Source organism: Artemia sp. Qi Xiang Cuo, chromosome 21, assembly GCF_049724085.1.
Source record: "Artemia sp. Qi Xiang Cuo chromosome 21, ASM4972408v1, whole genome shotgun sequence".
NCBI lineage: Eukaryota > Metazoa > Arthropoda > Branchiopoda > Anostraca > Artemiidae > Artemia > Artemia sp. Qi Xiang Cuo.
In genome coordinates, this window is record NC_142814.1 from 40173842 (window position 1) to 40196283 (window position 22442).

Consider the following 22442-nt stretch of genomic DNA (forward strand, 5'->3'; position numbering starts at 1 on the left):
TTCTTATGTATATAATGAATGTCTTATCTTTTATTGGCTCCTTGTCAATTTTCTGAGATATAATGTTTCTTATTTATATAATGAATGTATTATCTTTCATTGGCTCCTTTTCATTTTTCTCCGATTTAATTTTTATTATTTATATAATGAATGTATTATCTTTAAATTGATCATTGTAAATTTTATCATATTTCATTTTTCTTATTTATATAATTAAATTCTTATATTTTATTGTATACTTTTCATTTTCTGCGATTTCATTTTTATTATTGATATAATGAATTTACTATCTTTTATGTGCTCCTTTTAATTGTTATCAGATATAAGTTTTCTTATAGATATAAAGAATGTCTTATATTTAAATTTATACTTTTAAGTTTTCTGAGATTTCATGTTTATTATTGTTATTATTAATTTATTATATTTAATTTGCTCCTTTTCATATTTCTCAGATTTAATTTTTCTTATAAATATAATTTATTAACCTTATTTTATTTGGTAAAATTAATATTTATGAGAGTTCATTTTTCTTATATATATAATTAATTTATTATATTTAAATGTCTCCTTTTCATTTTTATGAAATATCACGTTTATTATTTTTATTATTAATGTATTAAATTTAAATTGCTCCTTTCAATTTTCTCCGATTTAATTTTTCTTATTATTATTATTATATTATCTTATTTTATTTGATCCTTTTATATTTTATGATATTTCTTTTTTATTATTGATAATATTAATGTATTCTAATTAAATTTCTAATTTTAATTTTTATGCGATTTAATTTTTCTTATAAATATAATTAATTTATTTAATTTATTTTGCTAGAATTAATTTTTCTGAGTGTTCAATTTTATTATATATTTAATTTATGTATTATATTTAAATTTCTAATTTTAATTTTTATGAGATTTAATTTTTCTATTTTTTATTATTAATGTCTAATATTTAATTTGCTCCTTTCAATTTTATCAGATTTAATTTTTCTTATTAATATATTGAATTTCTCATATTTAATTTTATAATTTTAATTTTTATGAGTTATAATTTTTATTATTTATATAATTTATTTCTTATATTTTATTTGATCCTTTTAATTTTTCTCCTATTTTATTTTTCTTATTTATATAATGTATGTCTTATATTTTATTGTCTCCTTTTAAAGTTTATGAGAATAAATATTTATTATTTATATAATTTATTTCTTTTATTTAATTTGCTAAATTTCATTTTTATGAGATTAAATTTTTCTTATATTTATAAAGTATTTATGTTATTTAAGTTCCTAATATTCATTTTTCTGATATTACTTATGTATAAATTATATAATTAATTTATTATATATCAATTTATACAGTTCATTTATCTGACAATTCATTTTTATATTTTATATAATTAATTTATTATCTTTTAGTTGCTCATTGTAATTTTTATAATATTTAATTTTTATTATTTATATAATGAATTTGCTATATTTAATTTTATCCTTTTAATTTTTATCAAATTAAAATTTTATTATTTATATAATGAATTTATTTTATGTAATTGGCTCCTTTTCATTTTTCTCATATTTCATTTTTCTTCTTTATATAATTATTTTCTTATATTTCATTTGCTCCTTTTCATTTTTATACGATTTCATTTTTATTCTTTATATAATGAATTTCTTATCTTTCATTGTCTCGTTTTAATTTTTCTCCGATGTAATTTGTAGGATTGCGATTATGATTTTCTTATCTGTCAGGTTAAACTTTTCATTTTTCTGATATTTCATTTTTCTTATGGCGTGAATTAATTAATTATATTGCATTTGCTCCTTTTTCAAATTTATCAGTTTTACTTTATATTCTATATATTATTAATGTATTATATTTCATTTTCTCCTTTTCATTTTTCTACGATTTCATTTTTCTTATTTATTTAATGAATGTATTATATTTCATTTGCTCCTTTTCATTTTTCTCCGATTTCATTTTTATTCTTTATATAATGAATGTCTTATCTTTCATTGGCTCCTTTTCATTTTTCTCCGATTTAATTTTTCTTATTTATATAATGAATGTCTTATCTTTTATTGGCTCCTTTTCATTTTTATGCGATTTAATGTTTATTATTTATATAATTAATTTAATATCTTTCATTTTATCCGTTTCATATTTCTCCGATATCATTTTTATTATTTATATAATGAATGTCTTATCTTTCATTTGCTACTTTTGATTTTTCTCCGATTAAATTTTTCTTCTTTATATAATGAATTTATTATCTTTAATTTGCTCCTTTTCATTTTTATGAGATTTCATTTTTATTATTTAGATAATGAATGTCTTATATTTTATTTGCTCCTTTTCAATTTTCTCCGATTTCATTTTTCTTATTTATATTATGAATGTACTATCTTGCTTTTGATACTTTTCATTTTTCTGAGTTGTATTGGGTAGTATTTTTTTTAATTAGTAATTATCTTTCATATGCTCATTTACATTTTTAAGAGATTTAATTTTTCTTAAAATTTATAATTATTTATTAAAGTGCTAATGCGCCTTTTCATTTTTATCCGATTTCATTGTTCTTTGTTTTATAAATTATTACATATATTTTATTGTCTCATTTTCATTTTTCTCCGATTTAATTTTTGTTATTTATATAATTAATGTCTTATCTTTCATTGGCTCCTTTTAATTTTTATCCGATTTCATTTTTCTTATTTATATAATGAATGTCGTATCTGTAATTTGCTCCTTTTAATTTTTATACGATTTAATTTTTCTTATTTATATAATGAATGTCTTATCTTTCAATGGCTCATGGTCATTTTTCTGAGTTTTAATTTTTCGTATGTTGTTTAATTTTTTATTATCCTTCAATTGCTCCTTTTCAATTTAATACGATTTAATTTTTCTTCAATATTATAATTCTTTCTTATCTTTCAAATTCTACTTTAATTAATTATCAGAATTAATTTTTCTAATTTATATAATGATTTTCTTATCTTTCATTGGATCCTTTTACTTTTTATAAGATATCATTTTTATTCTTTATATAATGAATTTCTTATCTTTCATTGGCTCCTTTTCATTTTTCTGCGATTTCATTTTTATTCTTAATATAATTAATGTACTATATTTTATTGGCTCCTTTTAATTTTTATCCAATTTCATTTTTCTTATTTTTATAATTAATTTATTATATTTAAATGGCTCCTTGTCATTTTTATGAAATTTCATGTTTATTATTTATATAATTAATTTCGAATATTTCATTTGATCCATGACATTTGTATGACATTTCATTTTTATTATTTTTATAATTAATTTATTATATTTCATTTTATACATTTACTTTTTATCATATTTAATTTTTATTTTTTATTTTATTATTTTCCTATATTTCAGGTGATCCTTGTAAATGTTATGAGATTTAATTTTTCTTTTTGATATATATATTTTATAATATATAAATTTCGAATTTTCATTTTTCTCATAGATCTTAATTATTAATATTATTATTAATTTAATATATTTTATTTGCTCCTTTTCATATTTATGATATTTAAATTTTATTATTGATATAATTAATTTCCTATCTTTTATTTGGTCATTTTCATTTTTATCAAATTTCATTTTTCTTAAGTATAGAATTAATTTCTAATATTTCAATGGATCATTTTCATTTTTTTGCGATTTCACGTTTATTATTTATATTATTAATTTCTTATCTTTAAATTGCTCATATTAATTTTACTGAGATTTCTTGTTTCTTATATTTATTATTAAGTTCTAATATTTCAGTGTATCATATTAATTTTTATCCGTGAAAATGTTTATTATTTATATAATTAATGTCTTATATTTAATTTGCTCCTTTTCATTTTTCTGATATTTCATTTTTCTTATTTATATAATGAATGTCTTATCTTTTATTGGCTCCTTTTCATTTTTCTGCGATTGAAAATTACTAAACCAAATTATAGGATTTTTAGACAATTTTTTTTAATTTCACCCAAAATAAAAGGTTCAATAAACAATTTGCTATTAACGACCACATGTACGACAAAAACCCTGATTTTGGCTATAAGTCTAGGCACTATAATACACTAGACAATTGTTTCTTCTTCAATTTTCCCTCCCCTCCCCACACCCACCAAAAAATGGAATGATGTAATGCCAGGAGCCATTCTTGCGCGTTTACAAAGAATGATCTATTTCTTTGGCGAACAAAGCTGTGTTTTAACCAATAGAACCTGACCAATGGGACATTTGAGCCAATGAGATGATTTCCATCTAAATCAAAATTTTCCCTTTATATTTACAAAAAAGAAAATGAAGCTAATAAAACTTTATCCTTTTTAGATCAATTCATCTATACACCAGCAACACCTCAACCAAGACAATAACGAACCAACCTTTCGTATCGATGTATGCAATCTCCATCTCCGCATTGAAACATTCCAGGTCCACAGTCAATTTTCACACATGATCTTAAGTCTTTAGAAAGAGTCATTCCTACAGGACACTCGCACACATGCCTGCCCTCTAAGTCTGGGATGCAAAAATGGGAACAACCAGAAACACTGCAGCCCTTAGAAACATTGTTCAAAGATGGCGAACGAGAATGAATCAACGCCAACCTCCTGATGCTATCCATGGAATTCTTAGAATCCTCTTCTTCACCTAAAAAAATCGACTCCTGAAACTTCTTTTTGTCTCCTCCCCCCTTTTTTTCCAAAATATATATATAGCAAGAAACTACAAGACTAAGTCAAAAAGGCATATTTTTAGACTTTTTGGGGTGGTTCTTTAGACCAAATTTGAGTTAGACAGGTTATGAACCTATAGATCTAAAATTAAAGAATGCAACACAAAAAATAGAACTATATTAAAGTAAATACAGACATACGAGTACAAGCTGATTTTCATTAATCAAATTATATTTCTTAATTTGGAAGACTATATTTAATTTAAGCGTTAAGAATTTTTATAGTAAAATTCACGAGGTGAGTGATACATATAATATGACAATAGTCAAAGTGCTTATGGTTAGGGAACGTTCTGCGGATGAAGAAAGACAGATTGCCTAAGATTGTCCTTTTCGGGCAATCGTCTAGGGCTAAACAGAAAGCAGGTCGTCCGCGGTTGGGATGGGAAGATATGATAAAGAAAGATTTAAGGGAAATGGGAACTTCTGGGGAGGGTGTAAGAGGGGCTCTCAATCTGTCAGTGGCTCTGCGTTTTCAATTTTAGAACAGACATAAAACTTAATCTTAAATGCCCGCAAATTTTATTTCTGCTTTAAATGTCATTATTTATTAAAATATTACTTTTACTTTAAAATGACAGCCAAACATTTGCTCTAAACTAATAAAATTCTACAAAATAATTTCACCTCCAATAATATGCCACACCACAAAGAGAATATCCTCGCAGCATAGGAAGCCCCCGCTATTATAAGTTAAACATGAATAAGGTTAAACAAGAGATACATAAATGAAAAATAATTCATCATTCAGATCAGTTCAGATTTATTTAATCAGACGATTCAACAATGCAACAACTTAAAAATGCTCTCGAGGCCGAGCCCACTAGAGAAAATAACAATATATAATGTGGATAAAAGGAATCATATAAATAAATAAATAATATTTATATAGTAATTATATATATATATATAAAATATATATAATTAAATACTATATATCAAACAATATATATATATATATATATATATATATATATATATATATATATATATATATATATATATATATATATATATATATATATAATATATATATATATATATATATATATATATATATATATATATATATATATATATATATATATATTATATATTATTTTTCATTTATGTATCTCTTGTTTAACCTTATTGATGTTTAACTTATAATAGCGGGGGCTTCCTATGCCGCGAGGATATTCTCTTTGTGGTGTGGCATATTATAGTCTATACAAATATATAGTCTATACAAATATATAGTAGAGTCCTGTTTTACTTACTATAATTTAGTTTAGAAACGATCCTAAATCCTGAATTTTAGATCCATTCTAAAACTAATTGATATTGGATAGATCTTGGTAACACAAGACCCGGAGTTAGAAATCAGCAGCAGCAATCCGCTGCAGGGCCCAGCATTTGATTCTCGTGACGAGATTTTATAAAATCGTTTCTACAACAATTCAAACGAAAAGATAAAGGAATCACTTTATAAATTAGGTTTGGAATACAGCTGGCTTTCGTCGTTTTCTGCAAAAGTTTTATTTTAATTTTAGTGGATTATTTACCCAATATTTACAACAATTTTACAAAGTTTAAAATTCAATGAGTGGCCTCTATAAGCTCGGCTGCATCTATGCTACAGTTTTTACACAAGCATAGACTGAATAATCCTGCATATATATAGTATAGACATACTTTATTGATAAAATCGTGTTCTACTAACCATAATTCAGCTTAGAAATACTCCTAATTCCTGTATTTTCAGTCCATTCCAAAACAGGTGACCTTGAAGATACCCAATAGAGAAACTTATGTGATGCAACAATTGATTCAGGGTTGTTCAAATTCTTCCGAATGTCATCAACTTTGCCACTGTGTATGTTTACACTTTGGATCTAAAAAAAGGAGTAAATTAAAATTTGTGCGTTTTGCAAAATGATATGTTGTGTATGAGTATATTACGGGTATTGTGTGTATTACTTTATAGTGTATGATAGTAATCATATTATATTAAATAATAATATATTATTATATTACTTTATTTTATGATTATAATATTATTAATTATTATTAAATATAATACGATATAATTAAAGTATATTATATTATAGCAATAATAGTGAATCATTTTACGTACATATTATTTTCCGCTCACCTCTAGCATCAGACATGATTCATTTCGTTAGGTCGTGGAATCATCCGTGTCTTGTCCGTTAGCATTTAAATCTAATTTTGGGTACATTAAAAATGTAAAATTCCCAAAGAAAACAAATTCCCAAAGAAAGACAAATGATGTACTTTGAGAGACAATTAGTTAACCCCGTTCCTTTTTTATCCTTAATGACAAACTGTGCTTAATTTTTTTCTTTCTCGATTCTGTTCAATGCAAAAATCCTGTTCACTCTTCTTTTTTTCTTTTTTAGTGTCTATTATCGGGGAAACGTTGTTTTCAAAATGTAGCCGAATTTCATTTAAACGACATTCCTTCGTTTTCGAGCTTATAATTCTTAAACTGGCTAAGGGTAGAATTGAAACGGTACTTATAGACGCTATTCCCAAAGCAAAAAAGAGTTCTAACACAATCTATTGAGAAACAAGAAAGGATGCTAATAAATCACATTTCTTTTTGTAAGTTAATGAAAAATTGTCCTAAATTTTTGCAACGGTTTGCAAAATCTTCGAACTTATGGTCATTGATGAAATCCAGGAAAAATGCTGGACTCCCCCTTCCCAGTTTGGGTTCCAGAGGGGTCTTGGTTGCGGCCACGCCATTTCTGCTTTGGCTTCAGTCTTGATTGACCCTGATGAATCAAAAGAGTCCATTGTTATAGGTCTATATGACGTCTGCCGTGCCTACGACTCACTTCTCCATGACCAACTCATTCTGGATATGGGAAAGAGAGGTGTACAGAAGGACATCCTACTACCCATTAAATATATGTACGACCACCTACAGGCTGAACTCCTACTTCCTGGCCATGGTCGAGCCCTCACTGAATATACACCAGACGTGATACTGTCCTACCGAGGGAATCCTGTAGTCCCAGTAAAAAAGGGTGATCGACAAGGATCAGTCACATCTCCTTGTGCCTTTAATAATTGTATTATTGAACCACAGTCTACTATCGAGACAACATGCACAGCTCGTGGCATAGACGTTACAATGATAGCTTACGCCGATGACATTCTGAACCCCAGCCGCACAGTCGCAGGTACAGAGACCACCTTCTCCACACTACAATCAAATTACAGTCGCATTGGTCTTGAATTTAACCCACAGAAGTCGGATATTCTTCTGTTCAACTGGCGCCAAGAAGAGGTCTCGTCTCTGAGGCTGGGAGAACTGTCTGTAGCCCTTGTCTCGAAAATTATTTACCTTGGTTTACCAATTGGAAAGGATCTAAAACCTACCCACTCCCTTGTTATTGATCATCTCCGTAAACGCCTGGCTTTTGCTTACAGTAGAGTAGTCTCATCTAAAATCCATTTCAACCGTTTAATTCTGACTCAAATTTATAACGCAGTATCCCTTCCCCATTTCCTGTATCTAAGCCCGTTTTGGAGAATTTTTCCCGAGCCAGAGAAAAGAAAGCTCAGATCCACGTTTTTTAAGTATGCGAAGTTCTTGTTGCGGCTCCCGCCCTGGACACGAAATTCGCGCCTTGTTAAAAATTATAAAAGTGCGGACCCAACGGCAGCTATAATTGAACAAATTAAACGGTACAACGAGAAATTCTCTTCCAACCCTTGGTACCGTTTGCTAAGGCAGTAAATCGCTGTCCATTTAATTTTATTTGCACATTTCTTGTCATATTTAGTCTTTTTACCGTCTCGTGTCATATTTAAACTAGTTAATTGAGTCCTTTGATTTTGAATTGGAGTTATCAAGTAATTTGCTGTAGGTTAGGTCAGTTGAATTGAAGTTATCAATCATATTGCTTATGTTTCTTCAGTACTTGGGAGTTTAAAAAGTAAAATTTCTTATGTACCTGCAGTGCAGTGTATAATTGAGTTTTTGTTTCTCGTCTTTGTAATTTGTTCGATTATGTGTAATGTGTTGTAATTTGTTTTTTGAGTGCGTTTTTTTCTTTTTTAGTGATACTCCGTCTTTTGTCCCTTTTTTTGACGGGTAATAAATAAATAAATAAATATTTTCTTAGTTGATTCTGTTTAGTACAAAAACTAGTGGGTTTCTTTCGTTCTTTAAGCGTCTAGTTCAAAATATAGCTGAATTTCATTTTAATTGTTATTCCTTAGTTTTCAAGCCTATGTTTTTAAACAGGATTTTGCAGAATAGAAACTCCATTTGCGCAACCGCTGAAAAATTCCTAAAGAGAAAAATGCTGTCAGTTGAAAAACGAGGAGGGAGATTAGTGAGTTGTACCCTCACATCCAAACTTACTAAATAAAATATAACGTAAAAACGGAAATATGACGTAAAAAATTTCAGCGCAACCGCTGAAAAATTCCTAAAGGGAAAAACGCTGTCAGTTGAAAAACGAAGAAGGAGGTTAGTGAGTTGTACCCTCACTAACCGTACCCTCACATCCTAACTTATTAAAAAAAAATATGACGTAAAAACGTAAATATAATGTAATATGGCGTAAAACATTTCAGCGCAACCGCTGAAAAATTCCTAAAGAGAAAAACGCTGTCAGTTGAAAAACGAGGAGGGAGGTTAGTGAGTTGTACCCTAACTAACCTCGTACCCTCACATCCTAACTTATTAAAAAAAATATGACGTAAATACGTAAATATAATGTAATATGGCGTAAAACATTTCAGCGCAACCGCTGAAAAATTCCTAAAGGGAAAAACGCTGTCAGTTGAAAAACGAAGAGGGAGGCTAGTGAGTTGTACCCTCACTAACCGTATCCTCACATCCTAACTTATTAAAAAAAACATGACGTAAAAACGTAAATATGATGTAATATGACGTAAAACATTTCAGCGCAACCGCTGAAAAAATCCTAAAAGGAAAAATGCTGTCAGTTGAAAAACGAGGAGGGAGGTTAGTGAGTTGTACCCTAACTAACCTCGTACCCTCACATCCTAACTTATTAAAAAAATATGACGCATCCTTTTCATTCTCTAGAAGTTGACAAACGAATTCTATGAACAATTTACTTGTTCAAAACGATACTAAAGCCAAACTAGTAAAATACACTCCTTAACTTTTAAATACAAAATTTGTTCGGTATATTCTAAGTAATGAGTTGACGGCCTTATTTCCTATAAAGATAAAACTCATACTTAGAATAAAAAAAAACAACACTAAAACGGGTAAAATTTCTATTGAAGACAGTGAACCTTGCAAAAAGGAGAAAAAATATGTAAATATTAATAAAAGTCCGAAAAAGGAGAAAAAAAAAACAGATTTTTTAAATAAAACTATTACAAACTAGATTATATTGAAGAAATAAATACACACTAGATAATAAAATAAAAAGATAAGAAAAACAGAAACACAGCACAGAAAAATAGAGAAACGAAAGGAACTCACAAATAATAAGCTATTGCTGGTATTTTTTTTTTTTTTTTTTTTTTTTTTTTTTTTTTTTTTTTTTTTTTTATTAATCCGACAAGGTAATCAAACGCAGGCACAAGTTAGAGAAACTGCTATATTATATTGCGTATGTCCGTTGTATCACAATACAACAGACATAGCACATAATACATAGCTCTATTGGCTATATAGATTCGATAGGTCTATCACAAATCACAAGTTCATAGTAGATATGTCTTTTAATAACTGTATCAAGCCCAATGAAAACTTTATTGATTCAAGAGAGCTAAAAACATAAAAGAACTAATCAAATATATAAAAATTGCTGTAGATAAAATGAACAAAAAATATGTGTCTCCTGCCTATGTGATTGGTGGCAACTTTGACATGACAAACAATCATGAAAATGACATGACAAAGATGACAAACAAATAAATTTGACATGACAAACAAATAAAATGAACCACCTGCCTATGTGATTGGTGGCAACTTTGACATGACAAACAAACAAAACATACAATGGTTTTCCAGTGCATTGGACTGGCGGCAAGGTGTCACAGTACCAACCCATTGGAGCAGGAGCACTCAAGACGTGATCTTTACAAACCTGACAGACTGCTATTATGCATCACTGTTCCTAGGAATCCTTCAAAAGTCGGATCAGTTCATCTTACTTTGGGAAGCAAATTCGACATTTATGAAACCCAAAAGAGTATGAACTACGACACGACCATTGACCCAAAACTCGATATCTACATTCGACTGCTGGATTGGGAACTATGACATTGAAGAAACTTGTTCAGAAACGGACATCAATGTCAAAGTCTATAAACTAAACAGGGTACTTTATACAAATTTTAAGCCTATTTTCCCCACAAAACTGATTAATGTGGGTGATACTGATAAATCCTGGATCACCTTGGATCAATGTGGAGCGACCTAGAAGATCGAATAAAGGCTCATAGCCACCTTAACAGCTCTGGTGAAATTGTTGCTTCTGCCAAGTTGCCTAACCTTATAGAAGTGGTTCCCGTGTGACTCACCCCCCCCCATCTAACTCAATCCCATTGTCAAGAAAACGAACTCAACGCATTGTCAGAAAAGTGAGCATGATCTTTGGAAAGAGCATAAAATAGGGAATCTAATGGTAATTTTTCACTTAGATGTGGTCAACCACAGCAAATTTACCTAACCGTAAATTTGTTGAGTTAAATAAGGTTGAGATGCAAGGATGTTGAGTTTAATAGGGCTTGAGTTAAACGACGATTGAGTTAAAATCGGGTTGAGTTTAATGGGCTACGAGCTAAATGAAGGTTCAGTTGAACGATGGCTAAATTGAACGAGGATTGAGTTAAACGGGATACTATTAGGCTTTATTTATTAAAGATCCTAAAAATGGCATTTCTAAGTAAAAAGAGTTAATGGTAAAGTGACATCCAGCGACTTGAGTCTAATCATAGATAATGCTACTTTGATATCGCCTTCTGATGAAAACTCCTTCTTTGGCGATATATGTGCCACCTTTCCATTAATCACGAGCTCAGAAATTGATATCCTCATTTCTGAGGCAGAGATTGCTGATGCAACGGAAGTAATCTGAGTTTATCGTCTATAAAGGGCTTCAGCAACTGACGAACAACTGTGTATCCTACCCTTGTGAGCCTCCTGTAAATCTATTTTCCTTGCCTAGTCAATCTGCTCCATTATTTCTCAGTGCAGAGAGCCAGTGTTCCTTAATGCTGGGATGAGAGACTGGATAATTGTCACTCCTAAGGTAAAGTGTCTCAAATCTGGTGACCGCCTCTATCCTGTTTCAATAACTCCAAACGCTCCTAAGGTGGCAGGAACACGTATACGCCATGAGCTCATGTCACAAGTCCCTACTTCCCTTGACCCATATCAGTACGGATGTATGAAAGGCTGCAAAACATCTGTCTACTTCTTACAACTGTTCACCGCATTATCGAGTGGCTTAATCAAGGAAGCATGATTGTCGATCTTATTTTAGTCGACTACCAAAATGCCTTTAACTTTATTCGTTACTTCACAGCAAGCACTAACTTGCACACTATGGGATGACACAAAAATAATTTCGTTCAAGCATTTTTTTAATTTTTTTTTCAAAACGGACACCCCTGTCCCTATAGCCTTTTCCCACGGGATAATGGCTCAGAGTGGGCCGAGCATACGTGCAACATCCCAAAAGGGACCCTACTTGCAGCATTGCCACTTTCAGCAGTGATAAACTTCTTTCGGTGTTTGAAGACAGATTCAAGGACGTAGACGACGTGCGAGCTCTTCTAATATATCTCGTTTAAAACTCCAAGTGACTTTTTTGTTTAGTGGGGCCCTGATTAAAAACTTCAAAAACCAATAGGCTATTTACAGTCTTCAAATCAACGAAATTAAAACTAAATCCTTCGCTATAATCCACTACGCTGGGATTTTCTATATCCTCATTCACCATGTTCAAACACCTCATTCACCATGCTGGGTTTATCCGATCGTAATCCACGGTGTTACATTCAGCGTTGATTGTTTGGCTGTCCTTGGTTAAGACAATAATTATAAAGGCAAATTGCGCGATTTATACTCTTATGTCTGCCAGGAATCCTTTCCCTGAGTCAGCTGGAAAGTGTCACTCGCTTGGTGTCTTCAAGAGTATTGTAAATAAGTTCTTTTGAAGGCACTGTATAAGTGGGTATAAGCGTTTGTAAGCGGTGCCTTTGCCAAGAGGATTTCATTTTACTACTATACGCTTCGTTGAACTGTAGGCCTGCTGGAGCTTTTTGAGACGGTCTGTATCCTTCTAGGGTGACTTTATGCCCCTAAAACCCATCTAGTTGCAATTTCCTTCCAAAGATCCTAAGCTATGGTGATGGCATCGGCTTCGGCCCTTTAGATCGAACACCGTTGATAATGAACAAGGCATAATTTTAATCGCAATATTGCATATTTCATTGAATAATAGGATCATTTGGTAAATAACAGGGGCTGCGTTACTATAAACACATTACTATAAAAACATTACGGTCTAAGTTTATTGCTTGTGTTTTCGGTGTTCATTACTTCATTGTGTTTCGGTGTTTTCTAAGTGTTCATTGCTTGGTTTTCAGTTTCATGATGTTTTTTTATCATTCTCCCTCTACTCCAGGCCAAAGAGACTTGCGGGAGGTATTTGATGTTGAATGGTCTGTTTTTTTTTTCGGACTATAAGTATTGCGTACTTTTTGTTTGTTTTTTTACTGGAATTTTTACTTTTACTTTTGTGTTTTTTTACTGTTTTTTACTTTTTGTTTGTTTTTTAAAAGACCGTATCGCATAGTTTCGATTTGGTTTTTCAATGTTACGACTACAATACATACAGCAGAAAAATTTTAGAATAGACTTGTCCTGTATGGGGCCCTCGAGCCAAGAACACAGGTCACTTCAGTGAGCAATTAGTTATTACAGAAAAGCTGTTAAAGTAATTCTGTCCGACGCTTATACAGGTTATGAATCAGCATTTGGCACCTTTGGTCAAATCAAAGCATCGCTTTAGCTTTATTTGTGAAGTTCGTTAATTTCTTCAAAGCAACGATAAACATTTCTAGCATCAATAAAATACTTCGGGTATCAATAAAACGTATCAACGTATAAACAAAATTATTTGGTGTCTAAATTACCACCACTTACCTTACCATTACTACATTACCACTAAACTTACCTTACCACATTACCAAACTATCAACCGTATGTGACCAAAATCAACCGTATTACCAAACGATATTATCATCATTTTCAACAGAAAAAAGTAAATACAAGATCTATGTATCAGTATGTATCAATTATGTTTCAGTTTTTAATAGTTCCTAGTGCAGTTTTTGTTTGTGGTTACTTTCGTATTATAATCAGCCTCATTTAATTTTTTTACGGTTATACCCTTTAGTTTTAGGTAATTTTTAGTTGGAATTTATTCTTGACAACAACAGCTTGTATAAATAAAATAAAACTGATTCTGACAAAAATTATAGCTCATTAATGCATGACTTTCATTTTTATTTAAAGTTTGAGTGACAAAAAGAAGAAAACAATTTTTTTTTCTTCCTTCTACTTTTTTCCCAACTTTCTAATTTTTCTTAGATTTCTAACTTTCTATTTCCTAATTAGAAAATTCCAATTAGAAAATATGAAAAAAAAATCTATTTTTTTCTAACTTGCTTCTAAAATGAAAAAAGGTATGAAAGATTATTGTATTGGATTGCAACAAAAGAAAGGGTGGCAGCGTTGCCACCTATATGCCACTGTGCTATAAAAACATCAATAGATAAAATCAAGCCTACCATTCTGCTTGATTTGCCCAGTGCAAACATGGCATAAGCTACAAATGATACGGATTCAGACAATAAATCATAGATCGTTAATACATGATTTTCATTTTGATTTAAAGTCTGGTTGATACAACCAAGAAATCATTTTTCTTCTTTTTTCTTTTCTTTTAGAAATTGCTCTTTCTCGATACCAACACAATACCAGAATACCCACACTTCAGTACCCGATTTTTTTTATAATATGTAGCATATAAATTGTTTTGTAAATTTCAACTAAACCAATTCAAACAATAAAATTTAATTTTCAGTCCATGGTAATTTCAATTATTAACAATTTGCCTCTCGGACTGACTTTATTTTGGGCATTAGTGTGACCACTCCGTACTCCGACTGACCAAAATTTAGATATTTTAAATCTAAGAATTAGGTAATAAACTTTAGATAGAAAAAGAGAAAAAACTCTAAAAGAAACAGAAAAAGAAAATTGCATGTCTGATACAATACTTTGATTAATTAGAAAAAAAAAACACAGAAAAAGGTGGCAGTGTTGCCACTTTTATACCAGTGTGCTACAATAACACTAACAGATAAAAACAAGCTTACCGTTCCGCTTGATTTGCCCAATGCAAAGCTGCCATAAGTCCAATAGATCGCTTCACCCTTCTCATCATAAAACATGGAGACTGCAGGTGCTGGTAAACTGGTAACAAACCTGGTGCAATTAGTACCATCCAAAGAACACTTCAAAATCATGGGAGGATTACTCACTCCACCTCCGACAGCTACGAAAAGGAGGCTGAAAAGATATTGGGCGGTTCAGAATGCACAATATAGGCTTCAAAATAGCTTTAGAAAAGAGACTTAGAACCTCCTCCCCAACCCTTTAGTGCTCCGCCGTCTTTACTTCTGGTTAGAACAATTATGCTCTTTGTAATGCCAAAAAATTAAACTCAAATTCCTTTACCCTCCCCCCCCCCCTATAAGGTCAGAGTTCAATCCTGTAATGGTGAGTCACACTGTGTAGAATAAAATGCCTAAATAGAATATAATGCCGAAATATAGGTTTCAAAATAGCTTTAGAAAAGAGACTTAGAACCTCCTCCCCAACCCTTTAGTGCTCCGCCGTCTTTACTTCTGGTTAGAACAATTATGCTCTTTGTAATGCCAAAAAATTAAACTCAAATTCCTTTACCCTCCCCCCCCCCCTATAAGGTCAGAGTTCAATCCTGTAATGGTGAGTCACACTGTGTAGAATAAAATGCCTAAATAGAATATAATGCCGAAATATAGGTTTCAAAATAGCTTTAGAAAAGAGACTTAGAACCTCCTCCCCAACCCTTTAGTGCTCCGCCGTCTTTACTTCTGGTTAAAACAATTATGCTTTTCGTAATACAAAACATTAAATTCAAATTCCTTTACCCCCCCCCCCCCCTGTAAGGTCAGAGTTCAATCCTGTAATGGTGAGTCACACTGTGTAGAATATAATACCTAAATAGAATATAATGCCGAAATATAGGATTCAAAATAGCTTTAGAAAAGAGACTTAGAAAAAAATGGACCCTTTATTCGATCTCGAATCCCTATCTATTCTTTCGTGAGTTTGTTTGACTTTTTCTCAGGTCCAGGGAGACCTCCCCCATACCCTGAAGTGCTCCACCGTATTTACTTCTGGTTAGAACAATTATGCTCTTCGTAATACAAAAAATCAAATTCAAATTCCTTTACCCCCCCCCCTTTACAAGGTCAGAGTTCAATCCTGTAATGGTGAGTCACACTGTGTAGAATATAATGCCTGAATCACTTTGTAGATAGCAACCTTTTAGGTAGTTTAAAATAATAACAAAATTTGGCTTCTTAGAAGTTTTTTCTTTTCTTTTTTTGCGCAGCATTCATTGGTGTCTATTTAATTTTCTGGAAGTGACTTTTTTTCTCTGAGCAAGTTCCTGATTTTTCTGATTTAAGTTGAGAGGGTGGGAGGGGGGTACTTTTATTCTACTTCTACACTGGAGTAGGATTAAACAGAGAAGCAAAACCACTTAAATTCACATACCCATATTTTGATACAACTGCGAGATCTAGTATATAAAAAAAGAAAAAACATGAACAATATACATATTGGATGTTAAAATAGTGAATCTTATAAAGATAAAACGAGTCATGAATCAAAAAGCAAAAAGAGAAACAAAAAGAGAAAAGGAGCAAAACTGCTTAAACAGCGAGGCTCAGTATAATAATAAAAAATAATATGTATAATAATAATATGTATAATAATAAAAAAAAGTTTCATCTACAAGGAATAGTGTGTATATTGACATAGGCGTAGGCAGCATATTGTCTAGGGGGGCAGTCAATAGTGTGATGGAGGAACTTTTACCAACTTCTTTTCCAACCATCTGCTTTTTCAGCCATATCTAATGTAAATTTGAAGGTCTAGGGGGGGCAGCTGCCCCCCCTTCCCTATGCCCATGTATATTGAGAATAACGAATATTCAGGAAAATCAAGTCAAGCATATAGTCCAAAGGAAAAAGGTAAAGTTTCAAGCGCAAAACTACAAGGTTTTCTTAATTTTTCTCGAATTTTGGTGGTGGGGGGGGGGGCTTATTCTGCGTAAAACAGTGTAAAACAAAAAAAGAGGCAAAGCCACCGGACAATAAGGCAAAACAAGCCAAGAATTTCATTCTTCTTAAAATCAGAGTAAAAAAAGAGAGAAAAGAGGCACAACTGCTTAAAGTGCGAGGCTTAGTAAAAAAAAAAAAAAAAAAAAAAAAAAAAAAAAAAAAAAACATCATCTACAAGGAATAGTGTGTGTACTGAGAAAAGTAAATCGTGCATAGTTAAAGCAGGCAAATTAAACAGACCAAAGGAAAAAATGAAGTTTTACGCTGAAGATTTTAAAATTTCTCTTTTTTCCAAATTGAATGGAGTAGGAAGGGGAATGTTATTGTTCTTAGCAGGGTAAAAAAAAAGATAATAAAAGAAGCAAAAACACTTGACTACACTTACACATATTTTTATACAACTGCAAGACATGGTAAAAAAAAAAACAGAAAAGAAAACAGAAAAAAAAATATCATCTATAATGAGCATTGTAGGTATTGAGAATAGTGAATCTTATAAAGAGAAAGCGAGCCAAGAATTTCATTCAGCTCAAAAGTAGAGTCAAAAGAACGAGAAAAGAAACACAACTGCTTAAACTACAAGGCTTACTAAAAAAAAAAGGTGTCATCCACAAGGAGTAGTGTATATATTGAGAATAATGAATATTCATAAAAATTGAGTCAAGTAAAAAGTAAATAGGTCAGACGAAAAAGTGCAGTTTCAAGCGTAAGACTACAAATTTTCTTCAAATTTTATTGGGGAGGGGAGGGGGGCTTATTCTGCGTAAAAGTAGTGTAAAAAGGAAAGAGGCAAAACTGCCGAAACACACTCATCAATATTTTGATACGAGTGTAAGGCTTAGTAAAAAAAGAAAAGTGTGATCTACAATGAGTATTGTAGACTGAGAATAGAGAAACTTGTAAAGCTAGGGAGAGTCGAGTAAATATCCCAAAAGAAAAAGTGCAGTTTCAACCCCAAGATTACAAAATTACTAAAAAATTTTCTTTAGTTTGATTGTAGGGGTTATCATGCTTAAAAACAGAATAAAAAATGAAAAAAAAGAAGTGAAACTACTCTTACCCATATTGTGACACAACGGAGAGGCCTATGGGCATAGTTAAGTTAGAAATTACAACTTTTCTGTATCGCCCCATTGAATCCAACAAAACAATCTGCTCATGTTCAGCGTCTGCTAGGTATATGTTTCCAGTCGAGTCATCTAAAAGTATGACATATTATATTATATTAGGCCTGTTCCTCTAAGATAAAAATAAAATATCAGTTCGATGTGTAGAATGTCTATGGATCGGATTTCAAAATCATACGACTTTTATAAATCACTTATCCCGAATGAAAACATCATTCATACCGATATGTCATTCTCATCGATTATCTTAAAAATATATATTTATAATATTATAATTTTCTTTTGTATAATATTATAATAATTATAAAATATATTTAACAAAATTGATGGATGTTTCCCTTCTTTAATTTCGTTTTTCACTCGCAGTGCTTGAAGAAGTACACATATGTAGAAAGATGGAACACAGAGTTCTAAAGCTCTCTCCTTTTAAAGACTATCATCTCATGATTTATTATCGTAAATTTTAGAAAAAATTTTAGAAAAGATAATTTAGAAAATTATATAAATTTTAGAAAAGCTTCCTTAAATACTACATACATAGAAAATGTCCTATATCAATTGTATTTTTGTCAAGACGTTTTTCGTCATTTTATTATATTTTTTTTTTATTTTCCACCTAAGAAAACCTACAGACTTCATGTCTTAAACAAGAAATGAGTTCCGATTCATTTTTGATCATTGGTTGCCGGTTCAGTTTTTGCAAAAAAAAAAAAAAATCAGAATAAATTCTAGTAAACTGCTAAAATCTTTCCCTCTTTCTTTCTTTCTCTCTCTCTCCCTCCCTAGCACTCTCTTTTTCTATTTATAATTTATGAATTAGTATTTGATTAATATTTGTATTTTCTCCCCTTTTTACCCGCCATAGAGCCTTTGTGGGGGTAGAGGCATTATATTTGTTTGATGACTTTTGTTTTTAGTTGAAAACATGTCCTATCTTAAAGAGAAAAAATGACGTTGAACAGCTCGGCACCTAACAAAGCGTATTGGGGGGGAGGGGGATTGGAGAAAACAGAAAAGTGGGAAAAGTGGAAAACTTTTAGCTGAAGAAGGTCTAAAGAATCTAGCACCACTTTATAACGCTACATTTCCTCTAAAAAATGTTATTTATTAAAAAAAATTAAGTCTTAGAACCTAGAATCTAGAGACATTTCTTCAGATACTGCAGATTTTTTCTTGGATTCTTGTTTTTTTTTCAAATCTTAAAACATTAAAAATAAGTCTTTTTCGAATATTTAATTCCACATAAACCCCTCTTTGTCGAGTAAAATCACAAGTTTACGATCCTTCTGGTTGGAATTTGGAGCTTCTGGTACTGTTTCAAATACCCACCATGTATACGCAGTGTGAATGTGCATGCACATGTATGGCCAGTACTAGAAACTATATTAAAAATAACCAAATTCCAACCAGAGGGAGCGCAAAACTGAAAAAAAATTGACAAGAGTGGTTTTCATTGGCTGTCATTGAGGCTTTGACAAAGGCATAAAATTAAAACTTTCCTTTCAATAACTTAACGTCAGTGGAAAACGCTTCTGATTAGTTGAAAGTGATGTCATGCGGTTTATTTTCATCCAATAAAAGACATTTCATCTAAGTAACGTTACACTGTCAGTGACTCAAATGGTTTAACGAATTTAATAGAGAGAAGAACGGATATAACAAAAAAAAAAAAAGAAAAGAAAAGAAAGTGGAACAAAAAAAAACTTTAAATAATAAAAATCCTAATATTTCGATTCCACGTCCGGGAAGCCTTTATCAACGGGAAAAAAAGTTAAATTAAATTAGATTTAAAGTTTTATTTAATTAGATTAAAGTTTTACATATTTTTTTTAAGTTTTATGTATTCAAAGTTTTGTTTTATTTAAATTATACCTGTTTTTTCTCCCTCAAATTCTGTATATAAAAAAGCAGTGTAACCTAAGAAATTATTTCAAATGGTCTAAATTTCTATTATAAATATGGTAAAAGACCGCAGTTTTCTCTTTTATTTGCTAATGCGAGTGGATATTTTCTGTTTTGTATTATTAGCACGCGTACAAAACAACCTTGAATAAGTTCTTACTGTTCCTCTGATGATGGCATTAGTAGTGTTCGTGGATGGAATTTCAAAGATGACGCGTCTATAAGGAAACACTACACATAACCTTTGATTTCAGCGTATTGTTGTTGACTATAATTAAAAATGTTCTTTTTATTTTTATTCTAAAATCTCTTTTTTTATATTTGTTCTAAAAAATTTTAATTTTGTGCCAAATACGGTTGCTTTGCGAAAAGTATTATTACATTATACTATTCAAAAGAAATTCTTGTTAATGGCTAGTGGTGACAATGCTCTTTCGAACATAATATGCAGGGAAAAAAATTTCTTTTTCCCTGGATGTTTGTCAAAATCCTTCCTGTGCTTTCGTTTACTTTTCCTGTTTAAGTTCCCAGATTTCTCCAGGTACACATTTAGACTTGCGTCAACTCTGGCTGAGGTTACAGAGTTATACCACTGATCTACGTATTCAAACCAAATAATCAGTGACACCAGGACTCGAACCACTGTCCTCAGGAACAAAGGGTCACAGATCTAGCGCGCTACCACAAAGAACTGAAAAAATTTCTTAATCAAGGCCTTGGGTCAGGTACTAGTAGAACTAGAAAAGGCTAAGATTTGAGACTCAGTCTGGTTTGAATAATAAATAGTTTAAATAAACTAAATAAACTCAACTAAAATAAACTAACAAAACTAAAATAAACTAAATTAACTAAAGCAAATTAAACTAAAGTGAAATAAACTAAAAACACACTGTTTTGTTACAAAACGCATGTTGAGAACCATAAACATGAAATAGTTCCTATTTCACTCTTTGAAACATCCATGCGCCTTCTCAATATGTATTTTACTTTAACCTTAACAATAGGGTTTTTCCCTTTCGTAAAACCACTTCACCTATTTAAACTAATTAAACCAATAACAAAACAAAACAATTAATTCAAATAATATTCAATTGAACAAATAATTCTAATGTCACTTAATTTAATTCATCTTTTCAAAAAAATCAAATGAACCAAAAAAAAACTGTTATGAACACTTTGTACCACAAAATGTACAAAGTGTAACAGTTGAGAATCATAAACATGAAATATCTCTCTCGCTCCCATTTCTTTCTTCAAAACATCTACACGCCTTCTTAATCACGAGCAAATAAACATTCAAATGGGGATACGTCCATTTATTAGACACTGAAAATACATACAAAGGTCTGGATATTTCGACCGCATATACAGCGATCATCTGCGATATTTCTGATGATGACGGTCGCTGTATAAACGGTCGAAATATCCAGGTTTTGTATTTATTTTCCATGTCTAATAAATAGACTAACCCCATTTCAAAGTTTATTTGTTCGTCATACATAGCAGTATGGTCTTGGAAAAAATACCTAATTGCAGGTTTTACGTCAAAAATACTCCTTCTCAATATGTAAATTACTTTAACCTTAACAATGGGGCTTTCCCTCTCTCTCTGGACATACAGCATCTCACCTATTTAAACTAATTACACCAATAACAAAACAAAACAATTAATTCAACTAATATTCAATCAAAGAAATAATTCTAAGATCCCCTAATTTAATTCGTATTTAACTCTCTTACGTTTAATTTTTGAGAAACATTATAAATAGATGATCCAACAGCTTCAAAACGTTTGAAAGTGTTAGAAATGCATCAACAGGAGGGGCATTAGGCCCGTCCTATTATTTAGCTTTTATTATTATTATTTATATTATTATTAATAATATTTTTAATAATATTATTAATAATATATTATTAATATATTATATTAAATTATTAAATATATTATATTATAATTATTAAAATATTTTTAATATATTATTAATAATATTAATAATACTATTATTATTATTTATATTATTATTATAATATTATTATTTAGCTGTTTTAAACCTGCGGAAACTCATCCAAGGTCCCTATAAAATTTATTACTTTATTTTAATTTTATTTTTACCTTATTTTTTATTAAAAGTATATAAAACAGTTTTCAATATACACTCTGGAAAAAGTGACAAATTTCTAAAATTTTTACTTCGAAAATTAACACGACTGGCTTGCCCAAAAATTTAATTAGGAAAA

At 30.5% G+C, this 22442-nt stretch overlaps 1 protein-coding gene across 1 annotated transcript in view; it reads right to left on the reverse strand.

Annotated features, from left to right (window-relative positions):
- Window positions 1-22442, reverse strand: part of yl (Putative vitellogenin receptor yl) — a 492935-nt gene that overhangs the window by 135346 nt on the left and 335147 nt on the right. The window contains exons 16-19 of the mRNA XM_089106682.1: window positions 18236-18374; window positions 15160-15352; window positions 6464-6635; window positions 4409-4676 (exon numbers count right to left, since the gene is read on the reverse strand). Of these exons, the coding sequence (XP_088962808.1) occupies window positions 4409-4676; window positions 6464-6635; window positions 15160-15352; window positions 18236-18374 (772 nt within the window). The remainder of the gene's footprint in view (window positions 1-4408; window positions 4677-6463; window positions 6636-15159; window positions 15353-18235; window positions 18375-22442) is intronic.